The sequence below is a fragment of the Boeremia exigua genome, assembly GCF_020726555.1.
Source record: "Boeremia exigua strain MPI-SDFR-AT-0100 chromosome Unknown C7974scaffold_1, whole genome shotgun sequence".
Classification (NCBI taxonomy): Eukaryota; Fungi; Ascomycota; class Dothideomycetes; order Pleosporales; family Didymellaceae; genus Boeremia; species Boeremia exigua.
The window spans coordinates 3,067,709-3,093,784 of NW_025763518.1; the positions used below are offsets into that span (position 1 = coordinate 3,067,709).

Below are 26,076 nucleotides of genomic sequence, written 5' to 3' on the forward strand. Positions count from 1 at the left end.
AGAGGATCAGGATTCGAAGGAGAAAGAAGGAGGGAGGTGAACATGGCGAGACGCGTGAAGTAAAGCTGTAAATTGTCGCTGTAGAGGTATCGTAAACAAACATGCTATCCAACACGTCCCCATCCCATATCCAAAACACCACTCCTCCCCCCAAGTAGTCATATCACCTAACCATACAGCGTCTCAGGTATCCAACCGCACGCCCTCCTTCCTTCCACAATCACCCCATTTCTTGCCTTTTGACTATACAGCCTCTCCAAGAATCCCCCCCTCCTCCTGAAGACATATCCCCCTCCAACCCTTCAACTCCGAAAAACACCAACCCCCACAACCAACCCCCCGAGCACCAAAACCGCAACCACGACCCCCATCGCCACCGTCCGCTCAACCACGAACTGCACGTCGTCGGCCAAGATGCGCTCCAGCGCTGCTTCGGCATCGATATCCCAGGCCGCCGGGTACCGTGCGTCTGGACAGCGCGCGTGCGGGGGCGGGAGGGCGGAGTATGCGGGCGGCGGCTCGCGGGTGCCGGGGGGGAGATGCGCTGGGGCGTCTGCGTCTGCATCTCTATCGCCGTAGTCTTGGTCGTCGTCGTCGTCGCCGTCTTCGGAGCACGTGGAGGAGAACGACGGCCGGCGCGGTCCAAGGACCTGGCAGTCCGGATCGCAGAACTGGAACACGAGGCCTCGCTGCTGCTGCTGTGACCGCGGCGATTCCATGGGCGAGCCGTGGTGCGACGGCGGCGGGGAGTCCAGATACGGCGTGTACGCGGGCGGCTTGACCGCTGCGTCTGGGGAAGCCGTGGGCGGCGTGTGCGGACGGCGTGGGTGCTGCGCCATCTCTGGGGCGGGACATACGAGCTGCGGTGTGTGCTGCGGGGGCGCGTGAGTATGGCTCCGTAGTCCACGGGTGCTTGCGCCGGAGAGTAGGGTGGGTGTAGGTACCTCCATACTGAACGAGCGACTGTAGACCGTGTGCTGCTAGACCTGCTGTGCTGTGCTGTAGACAAGAACCCAATAACCAAGCCAGCTGATAATTCAACCTGTTAATCCACGCTGATCAGAACCACGGCGCTGACGCGGTGTATGTATGTACACCTGGGTCTCGCCGTTGCCGTCTGCCGGATCCGTCGCTCAGCACAACGCGAGAATGGAGCGCCGCTGCACTCGGAGCAGAAACCAGGGAGGCGCGGCGCACAAGCAGCAGCGACTGCGGACATGGTGGTAGCGCGCTGCACGACGGCCGTGGTGCCTGGATGGCTGGGGTGGTGCATGCAGCTGCAGCTGCAGATGTCGGGGTAGGTGCTGGGGCATTGGTTGCCGTCCACACTGCACAGCGACGGGGTTGTCCGTGTTCAGGTTTCTGTGTGGGTGTTCTCGATCTTGCTATTTCAATGTCTATCCCTCTTCTTGTTCTCTCTACGTGGCTCCTTACTTGCATCTCTTGTTCTGTCGCGCCCGTTGCACAACCCAGCCCCAACAGTGTGACACGGAGCAGCACAGGCACCATTGGGCGGAACCGTGTTCCTGCGGTGCTAGTCGCGCCGCGTTTCAAACCTAAAAACTGGAGGGGCAGGCATCACATCATGTGTGGGGGTAACGCACGATGCGGTGCATTATCGGTGGACGTAGATCGGTCCTTGCATCATGACTGGCCTGGTGCGGTCAGGTACGCGTGCAGCCACGGCATATGTAATGTTCACGTATGTATTGAAGAGATTGACATTGACGGTGTGAATTTCATCGTCGGATTGCAAAATAGATAGCTACGAGCTGTCTCGGATTAAAATGTCGAATATCAATGTGCTGTGTGAAGCTGCACGCAACCAATCTGCCATCCAAAGCTCACCACTGCTCTCATCGCCACAGCCCACTAACCGTCTCAACACCCCTCTCCACCACCGCCTTGACCCTCGCCTTAAGCGCATTATTCCCACACTCGACATCCAGATCCTCAAGCCACACCTTCGCCGTGAACCGGTCGAACTTGATCTCGATGCCGGGGACGGGAATGCCCATGTTGTGCAGGCGCTTGAGCTCCGCTTTGTCTTCCGCGCTGATTTCGGCGGGCACATCCTTGACGTCAGTGCCGTTTGTGTTGTTTGCCGGGTTGGCGGCAGAGGAGCGCGGGTAGGGGATCGGATTTACGGCGTCCTCGCCGAATTGCGCTTCGAGGAAGAGCAGCAGGCGCGCAAGGCGCGTGGTCGGGTCTGTTGTGGCGTGGGGGTGGTGTTTAGTGGCCTTGGGCTTCTCGGGGTGGCCATGCGAGTGTGAGTGTTGGCGGGAGGATTCTGCGGTGGTGTTAGCTGGCATTCTCTTTGTGATGGAGAGGGAGATGACTTACGGCGGACGGCAGCAGGTGAGCTTTCGACAGTGAACAGAACGGCAAGCACGGCGTCGGCGATGCCGTCGTTGATCACGTTGCCTTCCCATGAGACTTCAACATGGCCGCCGGGTTTGACGAGAACGTTGACGCATTCCATGACTGTAAACTGCACGCTTGTGCGGCTGACTTCCTCGTCGGCGTCTTCTTTCATGCCGTTGCCGTTTGCTTCTTTGCCATCGACGGCTTCGTCGGTGATTTCTGTCTCCTTGATAGCGCCGAATGTACCCTCGAGCGCCCAGCGGATCAGGTCAGACCCCGCAGCGGACAGTGTGAGGTGCTGGCGGCATACGATCGTGGTCGTTGTGAGACCGGCGTATTCCTTTAGGTCTTCGGGCGCCATGAGTGATATCTTGAAGTCGTTTTGAATTAAGACACCACTTATGAAAGCCGAGCTGTCGTTGTTTTCGTTAGACTGTTCAGGCTCACCGTCTCCGTCGGGTGTTTTCGAGGCGCGAGGTAAAGGTGGCTGGATAGCAGCAAGCGACCCAACGACTTTGGCGATCTTGTCGGTCTTGAAAGGGATTCGTAGTTCTTCGCAGTTGGCTGGCGAGTAGATCTTTGTGGGTACTGTCTTGTGCGCGTTGAATCCGAGGAGTTTGGACTTCAGGCGGGTCATGTTACCCTTCTCACCGTGAACAAGGATCTAGGAAACAGTCAGTCAAGCATACTTTTACCCGCGCGTAGCGATAAACATGTCGAACTTACAACAACAGGTGCCGCAACCTCTTGCACAAACTCCATGTTCTCCTTGCCATCGACGTGAGCAGCAAAACTGTACTCCTGCACCGTGCAACGTCTAGGGATCATGATCTGCTCGTTCTCCTTCTGGCCTACACGGCGATTGTTGTTCGCTGCTCTTGTCATGATTGCTGGGATCTGCTCAGGCTCGTGCACAATCTGCTTCGCCATGGTGCCCTCGACCGAGTAACCTGTTATGATGACGCCGTTCCTCGGATCTGGGGCCCATCGCTCGAGAAGCTCGCGAGACGTGCCGGACTGCATCATACCCGGCGAAGCCAACATGACAGACGGGCTCATGTCATCGAAGCGCTCCAAATTCTTCAAGGAACGTACGAAGCGGAGATCCCAGGCTCCACGACGACCCACGTCGCCCTCAGCCTCAGCCTCAGCGAATCGCTGTTTGGTAAGGCGCTTGATGTTGTCGTTCATAGCGCCAACGTATGTTTGGTAGACCTGCATACATCGACGGGCCAGACTGGAGTTGTAGTAGATCGGGACCTTCTGGTACTGCGGATGCTTACCCCAGTACTCGTCCAGAATGAGCAACAGCTCTTGAGCTCGTCCAAGGGCGAATACGGGAAGCAACGCTCTGCCGCCACGATTCAGGATGTCGGTGATGGCCTTCATCAGTTGTGTCTCGCGCTCAACGCGCGGGGTGTGTGTGGAGATACCGAATGTCGACTCGGTGATGAGAACGTCGATCTTGACCTCCTTTGGGACTGAAGCAGAGACCAAGTGACGGTCGTCTTCTCGCGAGTAGTCTCCCGTGAACAGAATCTTCAGCCCGGCAATCTCAAGCAGGAACATGGCGGCTCCAAGAACATGGCCAGCAGGGTAAGGAGTGATGCGTATGCCAGAGACAGTGTGTGTGGTGTAAAAGTCAATGGACTCGATCATGGGGAAGGTGTTCAGGTGGTCTTGCTCGGTGTACATCTGAATCTTAGTCTCTGACGAGCTCGACATGTTGCCGACACGGACAGAGTCCTGAATGAGCCACTTGTAGATGGCCTTGGTAGGATGTGTCATGAAGACTCGGCCCTTGAAGTTGGTCTTGGCCAGGACGTACGGTAACGAAGCGGCATGGTCGACGTGGAAACTGGCAGGTGTTAGCAAGGTGCGAGTACTGCTGTCGAGGCGCGATGAGGGGGAGATCGGGCAGCTATGTACATGGGCCAGGGTGGGGAGGCACATCACCGGAGTCGAGCTGGATGATGCAAATGATATTCCATTGTTTCTGATATACAAGATGTTGGTCCCAAAACAGTCCTCCATGCATGTACGACTGCAGTGATGCGCCTGGCCCACCCATCTCGCTGCTAGATCTAAGGGTGTTGTGGATACATACTGTGAGATTAGAAGCACGTCTACTGTGCTGAGATCAAAGTCATCGTAGAAGGGCATGGCGGAGAGGCCCTCGTATGCAGGGTGCATGCCGGCGTCGAGCTAGGGCAGTCAGCGTGCTGCGAGCATTTCTGGCGACGGCGTGCGCACCATGACGGTCTTGCCCTTGTACTGGAGGATGTGGCAGGAGCGGCCGACCTCGTTGCCGCCCCCGAGGCACAGAAACATCAGCTCGTCGGCTGGATCTATGGGCTCAACATCCTCGGGCTCCATCGCCGCGTGCTTCCTCTTGGACGCCATTCTACGTGTCTGCGGTGTCTATAGTTAAAGCTACAGTCGATAGGGCGTGGTGCCGGTGAAAGCGAGTTTTCAAGGCAATGCCATCAGTGGATGACAGTCGTCGCAGCAGGAGGCGCAGGAGATGGCGGCGGGGCGATGGACGGCAGTGTGGTGCGGTGGCCAGCGCGGCGGTCGTGGTGTCGCGGGTCGCGGCGCGGGTGCTCTTTGTCGCGCGGCGTGCCAAGGCGCCCAAGCGCAGGCGTCACTCGTCTGCTTGCCTCTGTCGCGACCATCGCCCACCGAAACACTTGCAGCGACGCGCCCCCACCGCTCCCGCCCCGCGCATCGCCCTCCGCGCCTTCTGCCGCCACGCTCGTTGATGACACGCCGGTAACCGCGTCGCGCACTCCCTCCGGGGAAAAGCCGCCCACGATGGCGCAGAACTACAACCAGTACCCGCAGTCGTACGGGCAGCACCCGCCGCCGGTGCAGACCCAGAACCTCAACCAGCACCCGCCGCGCCCCTTCTCGCCGCCGTCGTACAGCCAGTCGCCGAACGCCATGTCGCCAACCATGGGCAGCGGCATCCCGCCCGCAAAGCGCCAGCGCCTGTCGCCGAACCCGCCGTCGCCCGCGCCCTACCAGTCGCCCTTTGCCGCCCCGTCGTATCCCATGTCGCCGTACGCCTCGTCGCCGCAGAACACGGGCTATCTGTCCCTGCCACAGTCGCCCGCCTCCGCGCAGCCCCCGCCGTTCCACCAGCCGCAGCCGTACCAGCACCCGAATAACATGCCGCCGCAGCCCCCGCCGCCGAGCTCTATGCCGCCGCCAAAGGTGCCCTACAGCAAGGCCACGGACAACGCTGAGCTGGAGAAGGCGAACGCGCGCGACCTGGATGTTAACAATATTAGCGACGTGCTCACCGGCTCCGGCATCGATCTGCGCGCCGAGGAGGACAACCTGCTGCACAGCTATGGAAACCGCAGCGGCTACGGGACGTCGTTCAACTCGCAGGGCACGGGCTCTACCCTCTCGCCTCACGGAAGCTTCAACAACTGGAGTGGGCAAGCCAGCCACGGCGCGTTCCAGGGCACCGGCTCGCTGAGCCAGTCCATGACGCAGGAGCAGCACGAGGCGGAACTACTGAGGAAGCACGAACAGGCTGCCCGTATCCTGAACGAGTCCGCCCAGCAGTGTCTGACGGACCCCTTCTGCGATGCCAACGTGCTCCGCCACCGCATGGCCCGGCGCGCGTATGAGAACGGCATCCAGGTCAACGTCGATGGTCTGTTCGACAAGATCCCCGACAAGACCCCGCGCGACATCACGCGAACGGCGCAGAACGGCGCAAACGGCGAGCAAGTTGTGGGTCTCGAGGCTGCCAGTTTGCTCAACCAAAATGCTCCGCTCGTTGAGATCTTGTCATTACTATCTCTGGCAGCTGAAGAGCGCATACGCACAATCGTCGAGGACTCGTTTGCCCTCAGTCAGGGCCGACAGAACACGTCGCACGGACTTATTCCACCCGAGATGCTCGACATTGCTGTAAGGGAGCCAGATGCCGAACCAAAGATGGCTGCACCTACGAATATTCTAAAGACGCCGTGGGAGGCACCTGAGAATGCTGCGAGCCCCACGACGACTGCCAATAAAGGTGAGTCCAACGAGCCGCTGATTTGTGATCGCAAACTAACGACGACAGGTCTGCCAAATAGCGCACGACTGCCTACTCCACCCAGCGAGGCGCCTCCTACACCACAACCTACTCTCCAAAACGTCAACCACGTCGCGGAAGCCTTGAAGAGGCGTGTACTTGAGGATGAGAAATTTGAGAAGGAGCGAATCCGCAGACGCCAGCAACGCCAGCTTGGCAAATCCGCGGCAGCAGCTGATGCAGCTGATATAGCGCCTCTTCCCATACCCGAGAAGATCACCAAGAAGCAGCGAGACGCAATGAACAAGGCCGGGCAGACAGAAGACGTCCTGCACCGCAAGGCCAACGAAACCGCGGCCCTGGCTCTAGGTGGCGGAAGAAAGAAGAAGTACTCTTGGATGACAGGAGGCGGTGGTGGAGGCGGCGGCGGCGGCGGCGGCGCTGCATCTGGCGCCTCGACACCCGCCCGACAGCCCACAGGCACAGGCAGCAGCGGCGCAGCTACCCCAGCTGCCATCGCTGTCGAAGCGGGGCTGCGGGCCAAGAAGCGCAGCTACGGAGCGCACATTGAGACGACTGATATCGGCGAGAAGATCCAGATGCGCGATCTCATCCACGTGCTGGAGAACGACGGGCGCGAGAAGAAGACGCTGACGGTGATTCTGGCGCGTCTGAAGAACACGGACAAGGACGAGGGCCGGGCCATGGAGCTCGACCGGCGCATGCCAGGCGCGGCCGGAGTGCGATAGGCATCGCTACGGCTGTTCCCCTGCCTGGGCGTGTATCCCGGGTGCCGGCCGGATTGTTTGTTGCTGCGGCCCGCGAGTGTTCGCAGGACTACGTGAGCAGACAGTCAGATAGTCCGACAGCCAGACAGTCAGACAGCACGACACGGGGCATTTAAAATTTTCATCAGCGATGGCGTTTACCGGGACTGAGGATGGGTGGGTGTGTTTGGGTCCCAAGGGCTGGGGCTATGCTTGCATTCTTCGACGATATCTGTATAAAAGCACGCTGCTGCGTGGTGACTTGAATCTATAAGCTTAATCGCAGGTTGTCAGTGAGTCGATGCAGTGAGTGCCGTGTCGTGGGTCCATGAAGTGAGTGCCAATGTGAAATGGATGCTGTCTTGGCTAGGCACGATCAATTGACGTTGTGAAGTACTGCAGGACCTCGATGGACTACAGTACCCACCTTGATTGACTACAGTACACACCTCAATAACCAGGTGTCGACGCAATGCACAATTTTACTTCCCGAAGAGGAAGCAATGACGAGTGTCAGCAGCAGTGCACTACCTCCCGCACACACCTTCCTCCAGGAATCGTGCAGCGGGGAACAAGGCGGAATTGAGCGTGCATGGGGGCGATGACGAGGCCGCTGGGCGCCTGTACGAAGTACGCGACAAGAAGGGCACGGGCAGACACAGCCACGGCACGGTGTGGTGGAGACGGAGCGGTGACGCTGCGACAAGGCTGTCCAGGGCCATGAGTCCTGCACCCTCAGTAGACTGCGAAGTTCTCCTGGACTCGAAGTTCTCCAGGACTGCGGTGCGGTGCGGTGCGCTCGTCCAGGGCGCTGCGGTGCTCACTAGCCTGGGTGCGCCCCACCACTGGCGTCTCGATATAGCTACACTCAGCCTTACGCAGGACGGAGCAGCAGCCTGAAGCGTCACGCAAGTTGGCAGGGCAGGACAGGGGAGGGTGGGCAAGACAGGGTAGGACAAAGAAGTCGGGCGCCAGCAAAAGCAGCAAAAGCAGCAAAAGCAGCAACAGCAGCAACAGCAGCAGCACCGATTGCGACCACGTGCTGGGTGCGGTGCGCTCGCTTGAGCAGCTGTGGGCGCGCTGGGCTGAGGATCCCGCCGTGTCTAGTGCAGCTGAGGTGAGCATCGGCGCCCAATGGCGCGGCGGGCGGTGTGTACAGAGCGCAGTGCAGTGTGCAGTGTGCAGTGTGCAGCCGCACTGCTGGCGGGAGGTGCCCGTCTTATCGGGCACACTGCTGCAGCATAGATGAAGTGGGCGCATAGATGAGGTGTGAGGGGCGGGCGCTGGCTCTGGCGGCCCAGGCGCGGGACGTTTGACAGGTGGCGGGGCAGCAATCGCTGGCCGCTGGCCGCTCGCGGCGTGGTCGGGGAGCGCTGGAGCAGCCGGTGAAAGAATGACCCGGGGCGCGTCCCGTCCAGCGTGGGCTCCGCTCCAGGTACCATCTCCAGCCCGCGCGCAGTGTGCGGCGTTGATTCTTTGCGCAGTGCGGACCAGCCAGCACTCCTGCACGACTGCGCCCCGCGCCCTCACACGTTCAGCCTCGCCAGCTCGCCTGCTCGCCAGCTCGCCAGTTTCTGGGCGGCCGTCAGCGCAGCTCCTCGTGGCGCCCCCCGCCTCTCCTCCACCTCCCCTTGCCTGATGAACTCCATGAATGCCCGCTTCAAGAACCTAGTCGGGTCGAAACGCAAGAGCTCCTCGCACCAGCCGACCCAGCCCGCGCCCGGAGGCAGCACCCCGACCGGCCAGAACCGCCCGACGTCGCTGTCGCCGCAGGCCAGCAACTCGAGCAGCTCGTCGCTCCCCATGAACCCGCCCAACGGCCTGGGCCGCCCGCCCTCGTACACCTTTGCCCCGCAGCAGGGCGGCCTCGCGCCCCAGCAGCAGCAGCAGCACGGCCGCCCGACCAGCCCGCTGCCGCCCATCAACACCGCCGCGCCTGGCTACCCGCCGCACCAGCAGCAGCCCGTGGGCTACCCGCCGCAGCAGGGCCCGCCGGGCTACCCGCCCCAGCCCCCGCCGGGCCAGTACGGCGCCGGCTATGGCGCTCCGCCGCCGGTGCCCGCCCAGCACGGCCCGCCCGCCGTCTACAACCGCCCGGGCATGGCTGAGGTCGCCGGCGAGGGGCGCTCCAAGGCCCAGCTGATTGTCGGCATCGACTTTGTACGCCCATGCTCCGTATCCGCTGACAGCTCGCCCAGCTAACTCCCCCAGGGCACCACCTTCTCCGGCGTCGCCTTTGCCTTTGCGACCAACACCGAGGCCAAGGAGGACATCATCACCGAGTGGCCGGGCGCCGGCAACCAGACCAAGCAGAAGGTGAGACTCATCGACCACTCCGCCTGCCACCCCCCCCCTCTAACTCATGCAGATCCCCACCGTCCTCTACTACGACCAGTACCAGAAGGTCGTCGGCTGGGGCCCCGACATCGCCGACGCCCTCGCCCCCACCGGCTACCCCAAGCCCGGCGTGCAAAAGGTCGAGTGGTTCAAGCTGCAGCTGATGCTGTCCGGCAACACCTACATCGACCCCATCAACCTGCCCCCGCTGCCCCCGGGCAAGTCCGAGATCGATGTCGCCGCCGACTACCTGTTCCACCTGCGCCAGGCCATGCGCAACCAGCTGCAGAAGACCCTGGGCGAGGTCTTCAACCGCGAGGAGCGCAACATCCGCTACTACCTGACCGTCCCCGCCATCTGGAACGACGCCGGCAAGGCCGCCACCCGCGCCGCCGCCATCCAGGCCGGCTTCCTGCGCGACGAGAACGACAACCGCCTGACCCTCATCACCGAGCCCGAGGCCGCCGCCATGTTCTGCTCCAAGACCGGCCTGCTCAACCTCAAGATGCACGACGCCGTGCTGATTGTTGATTGCGGTGGAGGTACCGTCGATTTGATCGCCTACGAGGTCGAGGAGGAGCAGCCCTTCTCCGTCGCCGAGTGCACAGCCGGATCCGGCGACTCGTGCGGTTCCACAGCCCTCAACCGCAACTTCAGCAACATCCTGCGTGCCAAGATCCGAAAGATGAAGCTGCCCGACGGTTCCAAGACCGCCGGCAAGGTCTACGCCAAGTGCATCATGGACTTTGAGAACAGGATAAAGGCCGATTTCCGGAACAACGGCCAGAAGTGGGCCGTCGACGTCGGCATCGAGGCTGAGTTCCCCGAGGCTGGCATTGAGGAGGGATACATGACATTTACAAACGAGGAGATTCTGCAGTGCTTCGAGCCCGTCGTCAACCGCATCCTGGAGCTTGTGCGCAACCAGATCATCGCCATCCAGGCCCAGAACCGCTCGTTACAGAATGTTCTTGTAGTTGGTGGTTTCGGCGCGTCCGAATACCTCTTCCAGCAGATCAAGCTGCACGTCCCGCCTCAGTTCCAGTCCAAGGTCGTCCGCCCCATGGACTCTGTGGCTGCCATTGTCAAGGGCGCCGTCACTGCCGGCATCACAGAGAGGATCGTCACACACCGTGTCGCGCGTCGTCACTACCTCATGGCTACGCTGCAGCCGTTCAAGGAGGGCCACCACCCGGAGCAGTACCGCGTGCCCTCGCTCGACGGCAAGGACCGATGCAAGTACACACGACAGATCTTCGTGCAAAAGGGCCAGCGCGTCAAGATCGGCGAGCCCGTCAAGGTCTCCTTCTTCCGACAGGTTGCCCCCGGCGCCACACTCATGTACGAGGACATACTGTACGCCTGCGACGACGACGTGTGCCCCGAGTACACCAAAGACCCGCGTAAGTTTTATAAAACCCCCAAACACGGCCCTCACTAACACACCCAGGCATCAAGGAGGTCGTCACCCTCACCTCGGATCTCTCGCGCAAGAATCTCGAAAAAGACTTTGAGCGCATGGACACCCCGCAAGGCACCTTCTACCGCGTCTACTTCGATATCTACCTCACCCTCGACGGCTCCGAGTTCAACGCCGAGCTCGTCTGCCAGGGCGAGGTCATGGGCCGCTGCACCTCCCGCTTCCGGTAATACCGCATGCATGAGCCATACGCGCGTGCCAGGAAAAGTTTTTGAGAAGAGTGTAATTACGACGATAGGATGGGTCAGGGGTGCGAAGTATGGTTCGCGGGTGCGGGGCAAGTGGGGAGTGGGAGTGTGGGCGCAGATGGGGCAAGAGGCGCCGTGGGCGAGGCGCGAGGTGGTTTGGTCGGGTTGGGTCAGGGCTGGGTCTCTCGTGGTTGGTTGTGTTGGGTGCTAGGAGGCGAAGCGAGAGGACAGAGGTTGCTACATACCCCCCACCCCCCATACACGTTCAATGATAATGGAAGCTTCATTCTTACATTAGTCAGTGTCTTGTGCATGTTCGATGTTGGGTTCAGAATGTGGATTCGAAAAGAGGGGGCGCCCCCGAGGCACCGTGGGATGGAACGAAGAGTCACACTGGATCCTGAACCAAGAACTAAAGGGCTCCCGATGGTGTGTTGGGGCGATCGCCATTGAGGAAGGACCCTGCATGGTAGCCTCCCACAGCCAGTGAGCCGTTATCGTGCGGGTCTCCCTCTCTGGAGGTTGGACAGACTGGGTGACGTTCCACGGTAAGCTCGAAGTGATTTTTACAGACTGACTTTTCCAATCCAATACCTCCGCAACTGGTTCAGATGTTGCGTACCTGGATCACGGATCCAGCGGCCTGCGTGGAAAATCTATATAAGGACCGGCTGCCTCCCTCTGTAAGAGTCTGTGTAAGAGTCTTCTTCAGTCATCAGCAACTCCTGTGGTCTCCAGTCTGCCCTTGTCACCAACTAGGTTCCTGCACTAGTCGTGCCTGATACAGCACTGCACAATTGTAGCCACCGGCCTATCACATACCAATACCGGTTACTGTCTCCGGCTTGTCCAGTGCAATTGTAGGAGCCAGCCTACCACCCACCAACGGTACCAGCCCCTGACTTGTCCAGCACAACTGTAGCCACCAGCCTACCACACCACCGCCCACCACACACCGCCCACCACCAGTCCCCGACTCTCCCCGTCGGCACCATTGTAGTCACCCAACTACACCACCACCGCTCCACCACCACCACCATGAAGCTCGTCTTCCTCCTGGCCCTGGCCGGCCTCGCCGCCGCAGCCCCCGCCCCCACCCGAGTGGCCCCCGAGAACGTCCCCCGCGGCACGAAGCTCAGCGGCGGCGGCGTGGATCTCAGCGGCCACGACAGGAGTTACGGCCCCGGCTTCCCCTACGCGCCGCTGATGAACTTCGGCGGCATCGAAGACGGGCCCATTGCGGGCGAAACGGGGCCCATCCAGGCGCCCACCGCCAGCCAGACCGTCCCGCCGCGGCCCGGCTCCCCCGAGGCCTCCTGGAAGCCCGACTTCCCGCCCGGCGGCCCCGGCGGCGTCGGCAAGCCCGTCACCGCGCCCCACGACCGCGCAAAGCCCCTCGCGAACCCCGCCCTGGCCCCCTTCCTCGAGCCCCTCCGCGCTGCCGTCCCCGACGCCCCGCCCAACCTCCCCACCCTCATCCCGCTCCGCCGCGCAATGCGCGCCGTTGCCGCCGCCGCCGCCTCCTCCTCGGCTTCCTCCGCGGCCCCGTCTCCCCCCGCCTCCTCCTCGCCCTCGCCCTCCGCCTCCCTCCCGCCTGTCCCCTCCTACCCCGCCTCCGACTCGGACACAGACGAATACTCCGACTACGACGAGAACATGAACCCCGTCCCGGAGTCCCCGCCAGACCTCGACGCCACGCTGTCCGCCTTCGAGTCCTCGCCCGCATACTCCTCGCTCGCCCTCGACCAGCCCGTCCCCGCGCCCTATACGCTTCTGTGGTCCAACGCCAACGCCTCCACCACCCAGCTGCCGTACAAGCGCCGCCTGACACGCACCTACAGCGCGGCCGCGTGTGCCGAGGAATGCGCCCACGAGCCCGTGTGCCGCGGCTTCGCGGTCTCGGTGCAGCGGCAGACATCGTGTGCGTCGTGCACGCACGTGCTGGAGGTCGGCGTGTGCGAGTTGTTCAGCCGGCCGGTGAATGTCGGGGCTGTGACGGACGGGCGGCGCGAGGAGGTGGTTGAGGGGGTCAGGTGGACCAGGGCGGTCAGGGCGTCGAATGGGTATGGCGAGGGCGAGGCGGTGACGGTTACCGTCACGCAGGCGGTGGAGCCGAGTACGGTGACGGAGACGCAGACTGTGACGCAGACGGTTGTGTAGGGAGGGAGGTGGTTGGTTGGGGAGCAGTGTTTTTTCTAGTATAGTCTGGTTTAGGGACTTTGTTGTTATGGTAGATCCGTAGAATTCCGTAGAATGCAAAAAAAAGTCAAAACAGGATTCTGCTCTGCTGCGTGTGATGTGCCGTGCTGTGGTCCTGCGTGCCGTGAAGTATTCCGTGGTGCCGTTTCTATTCCGTGTCAACGTCTCCGTCGCATTGTATCCAATCACTCCGACGCCTCACAGATGCATACTCACACTGACTCAGGGTGTCTCAGAAACATGCCATTCAAATCGCTATCAAGCTACAAGACATACATACAGACATACACGTCGTAAGGGACTCGCTATGCTCATGCAATGCAAAAGACGCTCATGATGCGGGATGCGTGCTGGAACGGCAGACGCCGGGCTTGCAAGAAAAAACAGAGGCTGGAAGGAGAGGGCTACATAATTACACGCTTTTGAAAAAACACAGGACGTGCGGAATTAGGGGGCGTCTGACATCGCTGAATCGTTAAAGAAAGGTAAGGAACAGAAACAACACGCGTCTACCCCCTTAAGGCTGCTAGACGTACTCGCGCGAGACGCGGGCAGGCTGCTCGTAATCCCTGTGGCTACGGGCGGGCGCCACGCTGCCGTAATCACGCGGCTCGTCCTCCTCGAGCAGGCTCTCCATGATGCTGCCAACGTCCGTGTTGGTGACGGTCATGGCATCCTCCTGGTCGAGCTTACGGCGCATGCGGTACATCTGCACAGCGACATAAACCACAAGGGTGGAGCCAATGACAAAGGTGAGGCCCGCGAGGAACGCGTTGACCGGGATCGGGTTGCCGCCAAAGGTCGTCTTGTTGAGCGCGTCGATGCCGGTCTGCGACAGGTTGACCATGCCGGAGAAGCAGATGATGGTGCCGTAGACGCGGCCAAAGGTCGCGAAGCCAAAGACCTTGGTGGCGTAGTCGGACATGGCGGAGTAGTACAGCGGGCGCATCACGACGAAGAGGAGGACGTTGGTGTAGCCGGCCCAGAGCGTGCCGATGGAGCCAACGATACCAATCGCAGTGGCAATGATGACGATGAGGAGGAGCACGCCGGGCGTGCTGACGTTGTCGAGGAGCATGCCGAGGAAGGGTGTGCTAAGTACACCACCAAGGGGAAGCGCCCAGTCGAAGAAGTCGTTGACGCGAGCAGCAAGGTCAACAGAGTCCAACATGTATGTGTACTGATCGCGAATGGAGGCGATGAAGTAGTTCATACGGACCATCTGCACAACGGTAAGAAGAGCTAGCAGCGTGAACCACGGCGTGAGCATCTGCTCGGCGGCAGTCTTGTTGTGCAGAGCACCCCAGACTCCCGACGCTTCGAGATGCTGCTCGTGCTTCTCTTCCTGCTTCTTGCGCGTAATCTCATCACCGACGAGCTCGTCTAGCTTGCTCAGGCGCTTGCGGCGGCGGGCGCTGCGAGCCTTCCTGCGCCTCCAAATCTCATCATCGGCGAGGTCCTCATCCGAAGTGTGAACGTCTCGCTGGTTCCCTGCAGCACGCTGGATCTTCAGCTCCAGCTGAGGCGCAGTCTTGTAGTTCTCGGTCGGCAAGAAAGTCAGCTGCGCAATGACAATTGCTACTGGGACAATGAGGTAGAAAAGGAAGAACTTGTGAGGCTTGAAGGCCCCGTCAGTCGCCTCATATGCAAGTCTGTAGAACAGATAGACAGCTGCAGACGCATCAAAAGCACCAGTGACGAGCGCCACGATGGTGCCGCCGTACTTGGGGAACGCATTAGCAATCTGGAAAGACGGCAAGAACACGAATGTGCCTCCAAGCGCGAGGAAGAAGTTTCCAATTGTGTAGCCGTCATATGCGGCGGTCTGGAAGGCGATGCTCATTATGATGCTGCCAGCAGCAAGGCAAGCCGAACCAATAAGATAGCAAACTTTTGGACCATAACGATCAAGCATCGTTCCAACGAGAAGAGCAGATACATTGGCTGTGGTGGATGCAAGTGAGAAGGAAAGATTGAGGCGCAGACCTTGCTCGTAGCAGACCTCGACATCCTCGTCGAGCTCTTCTTGCGTGCAAAGGTCTCTGAAGACGCCTTCCTTGACCAGGATCGGCTTGAGCGCTGCAAAACCGAAGACGATGCCGCTGGCAAACCAGCAGGCCAGGACGACTGCAAAGACTTGCGCTGTGTAGATCTTAGTAAAGTGGTCGTGTGACACCTTCCGGGTACATACCGGCTCGTTTAAAGGTTGACACAGTGTACTGTGTCACACCGCCGTCAGTGTCTCCTGCAGCTGGTTCCAGCGGCCTGTGAAGCGCATCGTAGCTGATAACACGCCTGACCGATTTGCCTGCAAACAAGAAGCCTGCGTTGGAGTATTGGCTTTGTATAGAGAGCCGACGTTCCGATGCTTGCTCTCGGTTCTCCAGCCGGTCTACCGGCGACAAGAACAGGTCCACGAGCGCCTCCTCTCGGTCAGTACCCTCTTGCTGCGTGACATGCTGAATCAATGACATTAAGAGCAGCAACGAGCTTCCCGGGCACAGCTGCAGGCTAAAAAGGAGGTGTGGTTTAGGTTTGTTGAAAGTTCGCAGTGGGAGACTTAAGAAGCGGCTGCTTGGGTTAAAATTGAGCACTTGCCTCGTGCGCAGGCAGGGTCTGGACTCTGGATCGCAAGGTCACGCGTCAAGACCCATCGCGGGGACCTTCCCCTCTTCTCGATGCAGTACTGTTGCCGTGCTTAGTATGTGCAGACGGCGCTTCTGCTGTCGCGAAACTGCGTCGTGGATGTCGTGTCGTGAGATGGTCGATAGCAATTTGTAGCAATGCTCGTGATTGGACAGGCTAAGTGGTGTGCCCCAAGTCGTTTCCCCGAAAGAGCCATCTGTGACCCACACCGCAACTCCACCCGTGCAGGTTCTGGCAGCGGCGTATGGTGTCTGAAAATCACCGCTAACAGGCTGTGAGCACGCGAGCTCTCAGAATTGATAGGAGCTCAGGTGTTAGTACTGACTCGCCAGTCGCTCTATCTGCCCGTACTACGAGTCTGGATGACATGCGCGTGACCCCTGTCGTGCAAGCAACCCTAGCCGAACATGGTCGTGAACCGTTGATGTGGATCTACTGCATGGATGTGTATATCAGACAAACGGTGGAAATCGCGTATCCAAAACCTGCTGACGAACATCACAATTTGATTAGACTAGTTCGTGCAACGGTCACACATGTGCCGGGTCTGCAACAAATCACGGCTAACGTGAAGCCAGAGGCTTCAATGTTGTAGCACTCCAGATTGAGCTGTCAGAATTGTACTTGATATGTAACGCAATGGCGGCTAAGCTACTCCCTAAATCTTCATGTCGCACGTCTATCAGTACAAAGCATGCACAGGCTAGGCATGTCCAGAAGGCGCACGCAACACATAAGCAAAGAGCTCATTCGACAGCGTCTGGAAGACTCAGATCCAGAAAGTGATGGCGAGGTTGATACTGCCAGCCTCGAATTAACGTGTCAAGATAGAACTATACGAAAGTGGGCACCAGTGGGAGACCTATTGAGCTGTAAGTCCTGGCTCGACCAAATCTGCGATGAGGCACAAGCTCGATTCGATAAAGCTTCAGAAGATGATAGTAGGCCTCTTTCAAGCAATAGTCATACAGAACAAGCCAGCAAAACGCAAAACCATGGCTGTTGTGAGGGCGCCGATAGCCAGACCTTGGACACCGACATCCTTCAACGCATACGCGAAGGTCGTGGACCACGAGACGAGGTGTCTGAAGACCTCCTTGCTGTCTTTCGCGACAAAGACCTTCAAAGAGACAAAGAAGAGTCATACGAAGATATGAGGAACGTCCTTTTGTCGTGGAACAGACGCGTTAGTTCAACGCTGAGAGAGGGCGAAAATTCAAGAGTTATGCTCAGACTGGCCGTTGAAAGACGCGGCAGCCTTCTCAGGAGCTGTGACCATGGCACTGACGGTAGGCAAGAACTTGAAGAGTCCTCAGCTGAGCTATTGCAAGCATTGACGGCGCTGAGACCAGAGATCGCAGAGTTCCACAGGCAATCGAGTTTTGACATCTTGGTGATGCTGTGGGCCAATGTTCGAATTGCGATACCAGATATGGACGATGAGCTGAAGCTGCTTACAATGGAGGCGCTTATCGACGAGGTAAAATCGAGATCGCAAACTGTAAACGCAGACAAGCTGTCAGGATTGGCTCGATCGTTGAGCGTAGCAAAACTGGAACATAACATAGCTGAGATCGAGCGGTTGACGATGAAGATTCAGGCGTTTGAACGGAAGATGCGGGATACCGTTGTCAGAAAGGTCATCGACAAGATCAAGGCAATGCGTCGAGGGCTGACGCAGATCAAACTGAAGGAACTACAGGAACTGACTGAGTTGCAAGCAGCACAGAAGTGGGCCGCTCACAAGAGCCTGGGAGACCGTCAACTCAAGCAGGATCAAACTAGAGCCTGCGATCAGGCGGATGGCCAGCTGCAGCGAATCCTCCAACAACAGGTACCCGAATTGGATGCACATATTCAGGTCGTTCAACACAACGCAAGTGGTCTAGCCAGTATGAGTGCCAGTTTGTTATCCAGGGCAGAAGAGGCTGGTTTCTCCCTCGAGGATCATCATCCGTCAGCATCAGTCGAACTGGCAACAGCTGACATCAAGACGTATGTATCTGGGACGATTACTGACATCTTCAATGCACGGCGGGAGGCTGAAAAGATGCTCGAGCGGATGGGCATAATCGAGAGCTATCTCGAAGATATGCTGGACGCAGCGAAGAGCCAGTATCGGGCGTACGATGATGTATTGGGTGTGCTTGAAGACGCAGAGTCGAGCGACGACGACGAAGCTGGGCTTGCTAGAAAGTACGGGCCTCGTCGGGAGAGCATATTGTTGATGGCCAGAAACACGCAGAGGGCCAAGCAGAGTTAGGGTGCCGCGTGCAATGAAGACCATCTGTTCCAGCTCTTATCATACTGCGTTCCGTGCTATCCGATCCTCTGAAGTAATGCAATTGTTGTCGAGAGGCTGCCATCGTGGTTGGTCTCTCTACGATGCTCGAGCTGCGTGGCGCGAAACAGAACGGAACGGCAACCGGGATTCAGAACAGCAGCGCGAAATCCTTATGATACATAGAGCTGCGCGATTAAGGATGTTGTTGAGCGTGCACGCCCTAATGCAGAGTGACGTGATTCGCCCGAGGGAAAAGCAGGAGAATCGGGATTCGATAAGGCCAATGCCGTTGGTTGGCCGGAAGAGGTCGGGCAATGGAGCCCGCCAAGCAGTGCGGCTGCATCTCTCCAGCAAAACCTTTTGAGGCTTGAATTCACCCATCAACACCACCTACACCACTCTCCACTCAACCCTCTGTCGTCGGTTCATCGTCCTTCACAATGTCCACCGCTCCTCCCCCCACTGCCACCGGCTCCAGCACCGTCGACGCCGCCAAGGCGAAGCTTGCTGCCATGCCCGCGCCTGACGCGCCCACCGGTCTTGCGCTGTACTCGCGCTTCGCTTTCGCCGGCGCTGTCTGCTGCTCCGTCACCCACGGTGCCCTGACCCCCGTCGATGTGTACGTCCTCCGCCGCCCAATGGCACTGATGCGCGCCAATGGCTGCGTTGCAGTTTTTCCGGCGCATGACGTGCGAGCCCTGCTAACAGCCCTGCAGCGTCAAGACCCGCATCCAGCTCGACCCCGCGACCTACAACAACGGCCTCATCGGTGGCTTCCGCAAGGTCATCGCCAACGAGGGTGCTGGCGCCGTCTGGACCGGCTTCGGTCCCACCGCCGCCGGTTACTTCCTCCAGGGTGCCTTCAAGTTCGGTGGATACGAGTTCTTCAAGCAGCAGGCCATCAACACCTTCGGTTACGAGGCTGCCTCCAACAACCGCACCGCCGTCTACCTCGGTGCCGCCGCCTGCGCTGAGTTCATCGCTGACATCGCCCTCTGCCCTCTTGAGGCCACCCGTATCCGTCTCGTCTCCGACCCCAAGTTCGCCAACGGCCTGATTGGTGGCTTCGGCAAGATCCTCAAGACCGAGGGTGTTGGCGCTTTCTACTCTGGATTCGGCCCCATCCTGTTCAAGCAGTAAGTCCCATGCTTCGGCTAATCCGGAGCCAGCTGACACGTGAACAGGATCCCCTACACCTGCGCCAAGTTCGTCGTCTTCGAGAAGGTCAACGAGGCCGTCTACACCGTCGTCGACAAGAGCAAGACCTCCAACGGCATGCAGACCGTCTACAACCTCGGCTCCGGTCTCATCGCCGGTTTCGCCGCCGCCATCATCTCCCAGCCCGCTGACACCATGCTGTCCAAGATCAACAAGACCAAGGGCGAGCCCGGTGAGGGCACCACCAGCCGTCTGATCAAGATCGCCAAGGAGCTCGGTCTCCGTGGCTCTTACAGCGGTATCGGTGCCCGTCTTTTCATGGTCGGTACCCTGACCGCTGGTCAGTTCGCCATCTACGGTAAGTTCTCAACACCATTCCACCACGAGTAGCTCCAATACTGACCAAATAAGGCGACATCAAGAAGGCCCTTGGTGCCACAGGTGGCGTCGAGATCGCTAAGACACAGTAAATCGTCGAGCAAAATGAGGTGTTGGAGTGCGAAGAGGTGGTGGAGCGATGATACCAAGACAGCCACGACATTGGGTCTTTAGAGGGAGACTTTGTAGTGCACGGAAAAAGTCTTTCTTTTTTGCATCTGGCTGGCATGGATATATTCCCATTTTCTGTTCATGTGTTTGCGTTTTATTTTGCCGCTTAGCTACTTGTACGTTCAGCCCGCCCGATGTGGCACTTGTAACAGTACGGTTTGATGAGATTAGCTGCACAATAGACGGAGCCTTAATGATCTAATCTGCGTCTCGCGTCAAATACCTGGCTCATGTATGCCTCTGAGTGACTCCACTCAAGCACCCGTTACTTGGTGAAACTCAACTTTAACAATCTTTCCAGGACTTGAATGGAGTAAGTCGATTGCAATTGTACAGTTCTTGATCCGCGATCAGGGTGGGTTGCATCCTACAATCGAGCTGCGTCTTACGTCAAATAACCAGCTCATGTATGGCTCTGAGTGACTCCACTCAAGCGCCCTTGTACTGCCAGGCACATCTGACTCGTCACTTGGCGAAACGCAGCTTCAACAATCCTGTCAGGACTTTTCTGTTGGAGCGTATGTGCTCGCTTCAATGGAGTAAGTCGATTGCAATTCTGCAGTTCTCGATCTGCGATCAGGGTGAGCTACATCCTACAATCGAGCTCAGTGGCTGGTCGGAGGTGTAGTAACGTACTATCAGGTTTACGACACATCGTCAAATGCACCCGTGCTTACTCGAAAAAGCGGGCTCTGGTCGATCTCAACAGCGTCCACACTCTAAAGTAATAGTGTCAGTCCCAGCTACTCGGAACCTGGGACCAAGGCACTGCTGGCGAATTCGTCATCTGTGATCGCTTCGGGGACAGGAAAGATCAAGCCGAACATGCACACATGCATATTCGTGACATGTTCAGGAAAGACCACACTTCGAACAAGATCCATACATGCTTTCTCGATCAGTACGCGAGACACCCGAAGAGGGGTCGGTCGCAACGGCATGGCCCAATGTTTGATTCGAAAGCCGAGCAGCCTGCCCACGCCCCGTGCGAAGTAATAGTGCTTTCTGCTTCCACGAGAAGAGCTTCCAGACTACGAGAGATCGGAGATATTCACGCGCGAGGGCCATCTAAAACACGTCATCAAACACATTGACGAAACGGGTGACACACGTGTAGTTTTCACGTGCTATCCAGAATTCTGCAAGAAAGGAGAGCCAGTGTTACTTTGTATTCCTCAATGCACTGTACAGTGGGAAACGGTTGTAAGGAATGTTCACTGAGGTCTCCCGTTACACCTCGTTTCTCACGCTTCGCCGCAACAGTGCACACATCCGTAAAGACAGCATCATGTTGAGCATTAGTATATTATATTCTGGTGCAGGCCCAGACATTACTACATACCAACTGACCATTTCCCGAAAAACTGTCATTACGATGAGAGCATAGGTATCAAAGAAAAATCACAAACTTCTTTCACGCCGCTGGTTCTACACTCAACCAATCTCAAGATTCAGAGAACGGGACATACTTCTCTCCGCTCGCCTTCTCCACACTCTGTCCAGCACGCTTATACGAGTCCGTCTCCTGCAGTCTGCGCACGTACTTGTACAGCGTGGGGTACGACGTCTCGTTCAGCGCCTTCTTCTTTATAGCGCTCTCGAGCACAAAATGCACCATGATATCCGCGCTAGTCAGGCTGTCGGAGCAGAAGAACTGGCCCTGGCTGGGACTCGACTTGAGGTACCCCTCGAGGAAGTCGAGGTGGTTGGTGATCTCGGGGTTAGTGTAGGAAGCGTCGACCTTGTTTGCGATGCCGTTGGTGATGGGGCGCAGGAAGAACGGCACGGCGGCGGAGCGGATGGTGGAGGTGATGAGCGAGACGAGCAGGGGCGTGATGAAGGAGCCTTCGGCGTAGTCCATCAGGAACTTGTGGCGCATCCATTGCTCGGTCTCGGCGCCGAGTTGGCCTTCCTGGCCTGCTGGGTAGCGCTGCGGGATGAGCTGCGGGCCGAAGTGGTCGCAGATGTAGTCGGAGACCGTCTCGCTCTCGGTGACGATGATCTAGACGGGTCAGCCGATGCGCTCGTTGCCATTGCAGAGATGGATCTACGCACCTGTTTATCGGACCCAGCAGGTGTGATTCCAATCGTGGGCGAACGTCCAAGAGGGTGGAATTTCTTCAATTCGGGGCCCGCGCGACCGTCCTTGTTGCGCTTGAAGACTTGGATGTCATACTCGAGTTTGAGCTCTTCAAGGAGCCAGATGATGCGCTGCGCGCGGGACTTCTCGAGCCTGAGTAGTCGTCGTTAGCCAGTGCGTTGGGATGCTTCACGTGAAACATACCAGTAGACGGTGATCTTTGCGCCTTGCTGATTGGACATGCTGTCGACAGGCTTTGTATTGTGGCGGTATCGTTATTCAACTGAGAAAAGCCTTGAGGATGTAATGCCAGCGCTGAGGTCTGACAGTGTTTATATCTCTTCGTCGACGAAAACGGGCCGCCTTTGTCGGCGGCGTTGCGGCACGTTCAAAGTACCGCGGCTTCTCACAAGCGCCGACACGCAGTGATTGGTTTTGGTGGCCTGACAGCCTCTGGCACACTCGAAAGGGAACATCGTAATGCAAAGGTGAGCATGCAGCTATCGCGCTTACGTCTGACACGACAAAGATGTGGCCGAAGAGCTCCAAACAGCATGTAAAGCGAAATGGCGACTTGAAGTACGCTGTCTAATGTAAAGCCTGTTTTGAGCGCCTTAAGCACATTTGCTTGCACTATTGTGAAGGTAAGTACCTACTTTGACATATGCAGCCTTGCTGTACCCATACAACAAAGTTCGTCGACACAAAGCTCTTGAAAAAGGTTGTGTCGAATTAGTGCTTTTAGATTCACAGAAGCACATATGGCTCTCATGAGTTGATTGTGAACAACCATGAGTAGGAGCAAACGCCACAGCAGATAGTCCACGGTGTGCATAATGCGAGCCTAACATAATGTGCGTTGTGGTATTGAGTGCCTCCATCAGCGCAAGGCTGACATCCCCAGTCTTCCCATTCGCTGCCAAGCCCAGCACCTCCGCGCGCCGACATCACAGCTTCAACACCACGCCCTCGCGCCCTCACCACCCTAGTCCCACCCCGCAAGCCGCGCGAAACACCCCCACAACCGTCAACATGGCCGGCGGACACGAAGGCACGCCTAACCCGCCCCCGAGAAGCTGCGCCGAGCGCTCAATGGCGGGCAATGGCTAACACAAGAACAGCCCTCCACAAGGATCCCGCGATCATAAAATGGAACAGTACGTCGCCCGCACACCTGCGCAGCGCTCCCGTCCGACTCGCGCCTTACCGTGGACCGAGAGCTGTGAAGCGGTGGACTGGGAGCTGAGGGATGGAGCGAGGGCTAACGAGCCGCAGACATGGTTGTGAACCGCCACAAGTACTTCCGCTGGACGAAGCGCACTGCGTTCCTGACCACCATGTATGTCGTCGTTGTCCCTGCGACACTGGGCTACTTCGGCTACATCACAGATGTGAGTAGGAGGCATGGAGTGGAGACGAGGCGGGTGCTAATGGGGTGCAGGGCAAGTGGAACCTCCGCGGCAAGAGGAGGGGAGACACCATCTCCGAGTTTTAGAGAGTGCTCGAGAGAAAAGAGGGAGAGGGAGATGCTGGTGTATTTATCATACGGCAATGCACGGCGATTGAGCCAGCTGCAGGAATTTGAACAATGGATGTTTTTTGCTACTGTCATTACTCTGGATGTGTATTCGCTCAGATGCTGATGCTGATGCTTCTAAATTTCGTAAAGGCTAGCTTCCCAAGACGAGCCCCACGCCGAGCCGTGCAGGTGAGTCTCAGCCCGTTCTCTGGTGGTTGCGCCCTCTTCCCTCTGGTTCGTCTCCCCAACGCGAGCGGTGCAACAGAAGAGCTACTTTTCTTTCCTTTGTTCTTTCTCCCAAACCTTCAACCACTCGCACTCGTCCTCCATGTCGTCTGGTGGAAGATACAGGGGACGCTCGGCAGCGCGCGTCCAGAAGTCCAACGAGCGAGCGCCGATACTAACAGCTGGATCTTCGTACACGCGCTTCAAGGCGGCGAAGAATGCATCGCTCTCTTTCTGCAGACCCAGCACCCGGAGACAGCGGAGTATGCGGGTGATACGCAGGTGGTTGTGGTCGAATCGGACACACCAGTTGCGCGAAGCTCTGCGCCAGTTGTCGCCTCGTACAACCAAGTAACCAGGTGGAGACGCTTGTATAGTAGACTGGGGAGGCACCGCTTCAACAGTCGGGGTTGCTGTAGTGGAAGTTTCTGTGTCTTGAGTGCCTTCCTTGGCGGGTTCAGCAGACGTCTGCTTTTGGCTCTCAATATCCTCCGCCTTTTCGTTCTCGGGTTCTGCACTGGTCGAGGCCGTGAAGCCGTAGAATGTGAGCATGCGCTCGAAGCTGCGGCCCAGCTGTTGTCTCAGCTCACTCCTGGTACGGAAGGCTCTCATCGTCTCGAGGTCGATGACCGGCGCCGACCAGTTGAATGGTGAACCCTCGGGAAGTGGAAACAACACCTGGATGTAGTTGTGGCTGTGCTCAAGGTGGCTGTCATCCCACGCCAGAATCTGCTCTTGCGTGCGACCGCGTGTGTCTTTCGCCCGAACATCTGGATCATAGAAGCGGACGATGGCTGATCCGGTAGATTGATGTGAATGCGCCATGCTAGATAGCTTTACGTGTTTATTTGCGGACATGTGCTTGGACAAATGTGAGATTATGGGAGGCCGAGAAGCGAAGGTGACGAGGAAGTTGCCTGCCCTCATGTAAAACAAATGAGCCGTCACGTGCGTGTTGCCTGGGCGCTTCCAGGGTTGTTGTACTTTTTGGTGAAGGTATCGCCGTGAGTGGAATGACCCGCGGAATACTCGAAGAGTTCTTGGTTCCAGAAAAGCGATAACCAAATGCAACGAAATTTTTGGGGTGTAAGTGAAAGCTCGCTTCCGATCGTAATTGCTATCGCGATGGAGATGAACCTTGGAATGATCTGGAGGGTGTTGGATGCTAACCTCTTTCAGGCTAGTCTGTGACTGCCCCTCTGCCTACGCGCAGAGATGAACCCTTGCAACCAACGTCAACAGACACCATTTACAAAAAGCGTAAGGAATGTTTGAACTTGGAGCCATAGTTTGGAGTCACAGGTCCTGTGAGCAGTTCTCCCCTAACGTTACAGCCTCGCGGTTTCCATCAGATTTCAGTTCGGATATGTTGATTACAGCAAACGTCGACCACAGAGTCGTCCACTAGTTAATAGGCTCTTCTTCGTACTGGAATCACTTCGCAAAATTCCTATGGAGACCACGGCTATTCGTCAACAAAGGCTGGATCTTTCAAAGTGCAGGGCCAATTGAAGTTAGACTCTTCGTGTTCCGCAGACAACATGCATCTCTTCGATATCGATGGACTTCGGAAGCTGGACGCACCCATACTTGCACCGCCCTTCATCTAACACCTCACAACTGAACTTTATTCGAATGACGGAGGACGCGATTGAAATGTATCATCCCAGGTATGACGGCCCCAGGTTCAGAAAATCCATGTACAGATCCAGACAGACCTACCGGCAGTCCGTGCTGTGCTGCTACTCAACGTCCATGAATCCTTGCCGGTACTGTCGATGATTGCGGCCTTCGCGGCAGACGTACAACACTAGAAGGGTAGACACAAGAAATGTACTAAAGCACTGGACAATAACTACATGTGTCGTTATCACGTCTCCTAGGTTTTCCCTAACGAACGGCCCAAATAAACGCCATGTAGGATGTAAAGCAGGGACTATAGATGGTTGATCATCGAGACTAGGGGTGTGGGTCCTGCGGAGAGTGCTCCACCCCGCATTTTATGTTGCCTCGAAAATGGACTACGTACAATTCGTCAATACCTAGCCATAATGGTCGCCCTTAAAGTGACTCTAGGAGAGGGTTTGAAGTCAAGGGAACGATAAAGGATATGCCAATTTGACCAAGAGGGAAATCCTCAATTCGATCAGTATTCGATTGGCTACTTACCTGTGGAGAGAATTGCGGCGCACTTCAGGAGCCTTGGTAACATCAAAAGCCTATTGTATGCCATCATGCCAACCA

General features: G+C 57.7%; 11 protein-coding genes across 11 annotated transcripts; 5 read left to right on the forward strand and 6 right to left on the reverse strand.

Annotated features, from left to right (window-relative positions):
• Positions 1 to 302: 302 nt before the first annotated feature.
• Positions 303 to 950, reverse strand: C7974DRAFT_408277 (uncharacterized protein; the record flags this gene model as incomplete). The annotated part of the gene is made up of 1 exon (XM_046143319.1): positions 303 to 950. The coding sequence occupies one exon, from the start codon at positions 948 to 950 to the stop codon at positions 303 to 305; it is 648 nt and encodes a 215-aa protein (XP_046003358.1).
• A 780-nt stretch (positions 951 to 1,730) lies between these two features.
• On the reverse strand, positions 1,731 to 4,934 carry C7974DRAFT_383940 (beta-lactamase-like protein). The gene is made up of 5 exons (XM_046140803.1): positions 4,618 to 4,934; positions 4,472 to 4,569; positions 3,091 to 4,222; positions 2,344 to 3,028; positions 1,731 to 2,290 (listed from the first exon to the last, which is right to left on the reverse strand). The coding sequence occupies exons 1-5, from the start codon at positions 4,765 to 4,767 to the stop codon at positions 1,857 to 1,859; spliced, it is 2,499 nt and encodes an 832-aa protein (XP_046003359.1). The 5' UTR covers positions 4,768 to 4,934; the 3' UTR covers positions 1,731 to 1,856.
• A 111-nt stretch (positions 4,935 to 5,045) lies between these two features.
• C7974DRAFT_326240 (transcription initiation factor TFIID component TAF4 family-domain-containing protein) lies at positions 5,046 to 7,635 on the forward strand. The gene is made up of 2 exons (XM_046138982.1): positions 5,046 to 6,400; positions 6,449 to 7,635. Exons 1-2 carry the CDS (start codon positions 5,179 to 5,181, stop codon positions 7,147 to 7,149), a joined length of 1,923 nt encoding a protein of 640 aa, XP_046003360.1. The 5' UTR covers positions 5,046 to 5,178; the 3' UTR covers positions 7,150 to 7,635.
• A 1,632-nt stretch (positions 7,636 to 9,267) lies between these two features.
• C7974DRAFT_298692 (uncharacterized protein) lies at positions 9,268 to 11,154 on the forward strand (the record flags this gene model as incomplete). Its single annotated transcript, XM_046137707.1, has 4 exons — positions 9,268 to 9,327; positions 9,379 to 9,483; positions 9,536 to 10,907; positions 10,955 to 11,154. 4 exons carry the CDS (start codon positions 9,268 to 9,270, stop codon positions 11,152 to 11,154), a joined length of 1,737 nt encoding a protein of 578 aa, XP_046003361.1.
• Positions 11,155 to 11,731: 577 nt separating this feature from the next.
• On the reverse strand, positions 11,732 to 13,419 carry C7974DRAFT_440114 (uncharacterized protein; the record flags this gene model as incomplete). The annotated part of the gene is made up of 1 exon (XM_046145310.1): positions 11,732 to 13,419. A coding segment is annotated over one exon (1,239 nt), but the record flags the coding sequence as incomplete, so codon positions are not given.
• Positions 13,420 to 13,596: 177 nt separating this feature from the next.
• C7974DRAFT_326246 (major facilitator superfamily domain-containing protein) lies at positions 13,597 to 16,323 on the reverse strand. The gene is made up of 2 exons (XM_046138983.1): positions 15,563 to 16,323; positions 13,597 to 15,513 (listed from the first exon to the last, which is right to left on the reverse strand). The coding sequence occupies exons 1-2, from the start codon at positions 15,843 to 15,845 to the stop codon at positions 13,898 to 13,900; spliced, it is 1,899 nt and encodes a 632-aa protein (XP_046003363.1). The 5' UTR covers positions 15,846 to 16,323; the 3' UTR covers positions 13,597 to 13,897.
• Positions 16,324 to 16,562: 239 nt separating this feature from the next.
• On the forward strand, positions 16,563 to 18,463 carry C7974DRAFT_383949 (uncharacterized protein). The gene has a single exon (XM_046140804.1). The coding sequence runs from the start codon at positions 16,712 to 16,714 to the stop codon at positions 18,278 to 18,280; it is 1,569 nt and encodes a 522-aa protein (XP_046003364.1). The 5' UTR covers positions 16,563 to 16,711; the 3' UTR covers positions 18,281 to 18,463.
• Positions 18,464 to 18,646: 183 nt separating this feature from the next.
• On the forward strand, positions 18,647 to 20,210 carry C7974DRAFT_383950 (mitochondrial carrier domain-containing protein). The gene is made up of 4 exons (XM_046140805.1): positions 18,647 to 18,920; positions 19,018 to 19,437; positions 19,486 to 19,817; positions 19,871 to 20,210. Exons 1-4 carry the CDS (start codon positions 18,742 to 18,744, stop codon positions 19,927 to 19,929), a joined length of 990 nt encoding a protein of 329 aa, XP_046003365.1. The 5' UTR covers positions 18,647 to 18,741; the 3' UTR covers positions 19,930 to 20,210.
• Positions 20,211 to 21,452: 1,242 nt separating this feature from the next.
• On the reverse strand, positions 21,453 to 22,330 carry C7974DRAFT_371716 (glutathione transferase; the record flags this gene model as incomplete). The annotated part of the gene is made up of 3 exons (XM_046140034.1): positions 21,453 to 22,010; positions 22,064 to 22,241; positions 22,293 to 22,330. The coding sequence occupies 3 exons, from the start codon at positions 22,328 to 22,330 to the stop codon at positions 21,453 to 21,455; spliced, it is 774 nt and encodes a 257-aa protein (XP_046003366.1).
• Positions 22,331 to 22,940: 610 nt separating this feature from the next.
• C7974DRAFT_420080 (uncharacterized protein) lies at positions 22,941 to 23,698 on the forward strand (the record flags this gene model as incomplete). The annotated part of the gene is made up of 4 exons (XM_046144240.1): positions 22,941 to 22,946; positions 22,993 to 23,245; positions 23,364 to 23,479; positions 23,530 to 23,698. The coding sequence occupies 4 exons, from the start codon at positions 22,941 to 22,943 to the stop codon at positions 23,581 to 23,583; spliced, it is 429 nt and encodes a 142-aa protein (XP_046003367.1). The 3' UTR covers positions 23,584 to 23,698.
• Positions 23,665 to 24,980, reverse strand: C7974DRAFT_383962 (opioid growth factor receptor conserved region-domain-containing protein). The gene has a single exon (XM_046140806.1). It carries the CDS (start codon positions 24,757 to 24,759, stop codon positions 23,878 to 23,880), a length of 882 nt encoding a protein of 293 aa, XP_046003368.1. The 5' UTR covers positions 24,760 to 24,980; the 3' UTR covers positions 23,665 to 23,877.
• Positions 24,981 to 26,076: the final 1,096 nt, after the last annotated feature.

What these genes read in the sequence shown, in the direction of transcription:
- C7974DRAFT_383940 (XM_046140803.1), bottom strand. Translation starts at nt 4,767, where the DNA reads ATGGCGTCCAAGAGGAAGCACGCGGCGATGGAGCCCGAGGATGTTGAG. An exon ending in ACAAGGGCAAGACCGTCATG is followed by an intron (nt 4,570 to 4,617) that starts GTGCGCACGCCG and finishes TGACTGCCCTAG; the next exon opens with CTCGACGCCGGCATGCACCC. An exon ending in CTCACCTGCTGCCGTCCGCC is followed by an intron (nt 2,291 to 2,343) that starts GTAAGTCATCTC and finishes ACACCACCGCAG; the next exon opens with AATCCTCCCGCCAACACTCA.
- C7974DRAFT_326240 (XM_046138982.1), top strand. Translation starts at nt 5,179, where the DNA reads ATGGCGCAGAACTACAACCAGTACCCGCAGTCGTACGGGCAGCACCCG. An exon ending in CACGACGACTGCCAATAAAG is followed by an intron (nt 6,401 to 6,448) that starts GTGAGTCCAACG and finishes TAACGACGACAG; the next exon opens with GTCTGCCAAATAGCGCACGA.
- C7974DRAFT_326246 (XM_046138983.1), bottom strand. Translation starts at nt 15,845, where the DNA reads ATGTCATTGATTCAGCATGTCACGCAGCAAGAGGGTACTGACCGAGAG. An exon ending in GTCAACCTTTAAACGAGCCG is followed by an intron (nt 15,514 to 15,562) that starts GTATGTACCCGG and finishes AGATCTACACAG; the next exon opens with CGCAAGTCTTTGCAGTCGTC.
- C7974DRAFT_383949 (XM_046140804.1), top strand. Translation starts at nt 16,712, where the DNA reads ATGCACAGGCTAGGCATGTCCAGAAGGCGCACGCAACACATAAGCAAA.
- C7974DRAFT_383950 (XM_046140805.1), top strand. Translation starts at nt 18,742, where the DNA reads ATGTCCACCGCTCCTCCCCCCACTGCCACCGGCTCCAGCACCGTCGAC. An exon ending in GGCCCCATCCTGTTCAAGCA is followed by an intron (nt 19,438 to 19,485) that starts GTAAGTCCCATG and finishes ACACGTGAACAG; the next exon opens with GATCCCCTACACCTGCGCCA. An exon ending in TGGTCAGTTCGCCATCTACG is followed by an intron (nt 19,818 to 19,870) that starts GTAAGTTCTCAA and finishes TGACCAAATAAG; the next exon opens with GCGACATCAAGAAGGCCCTT.
- C7974DRAFT_383962 (XM_046140806.1), bottom strand. Translation starts at nt 24,759, where the DNA reads ATGAGGGCAGGCAACTTCCTCGTCACCTTCGCTTCTCGGCCTCCCATA.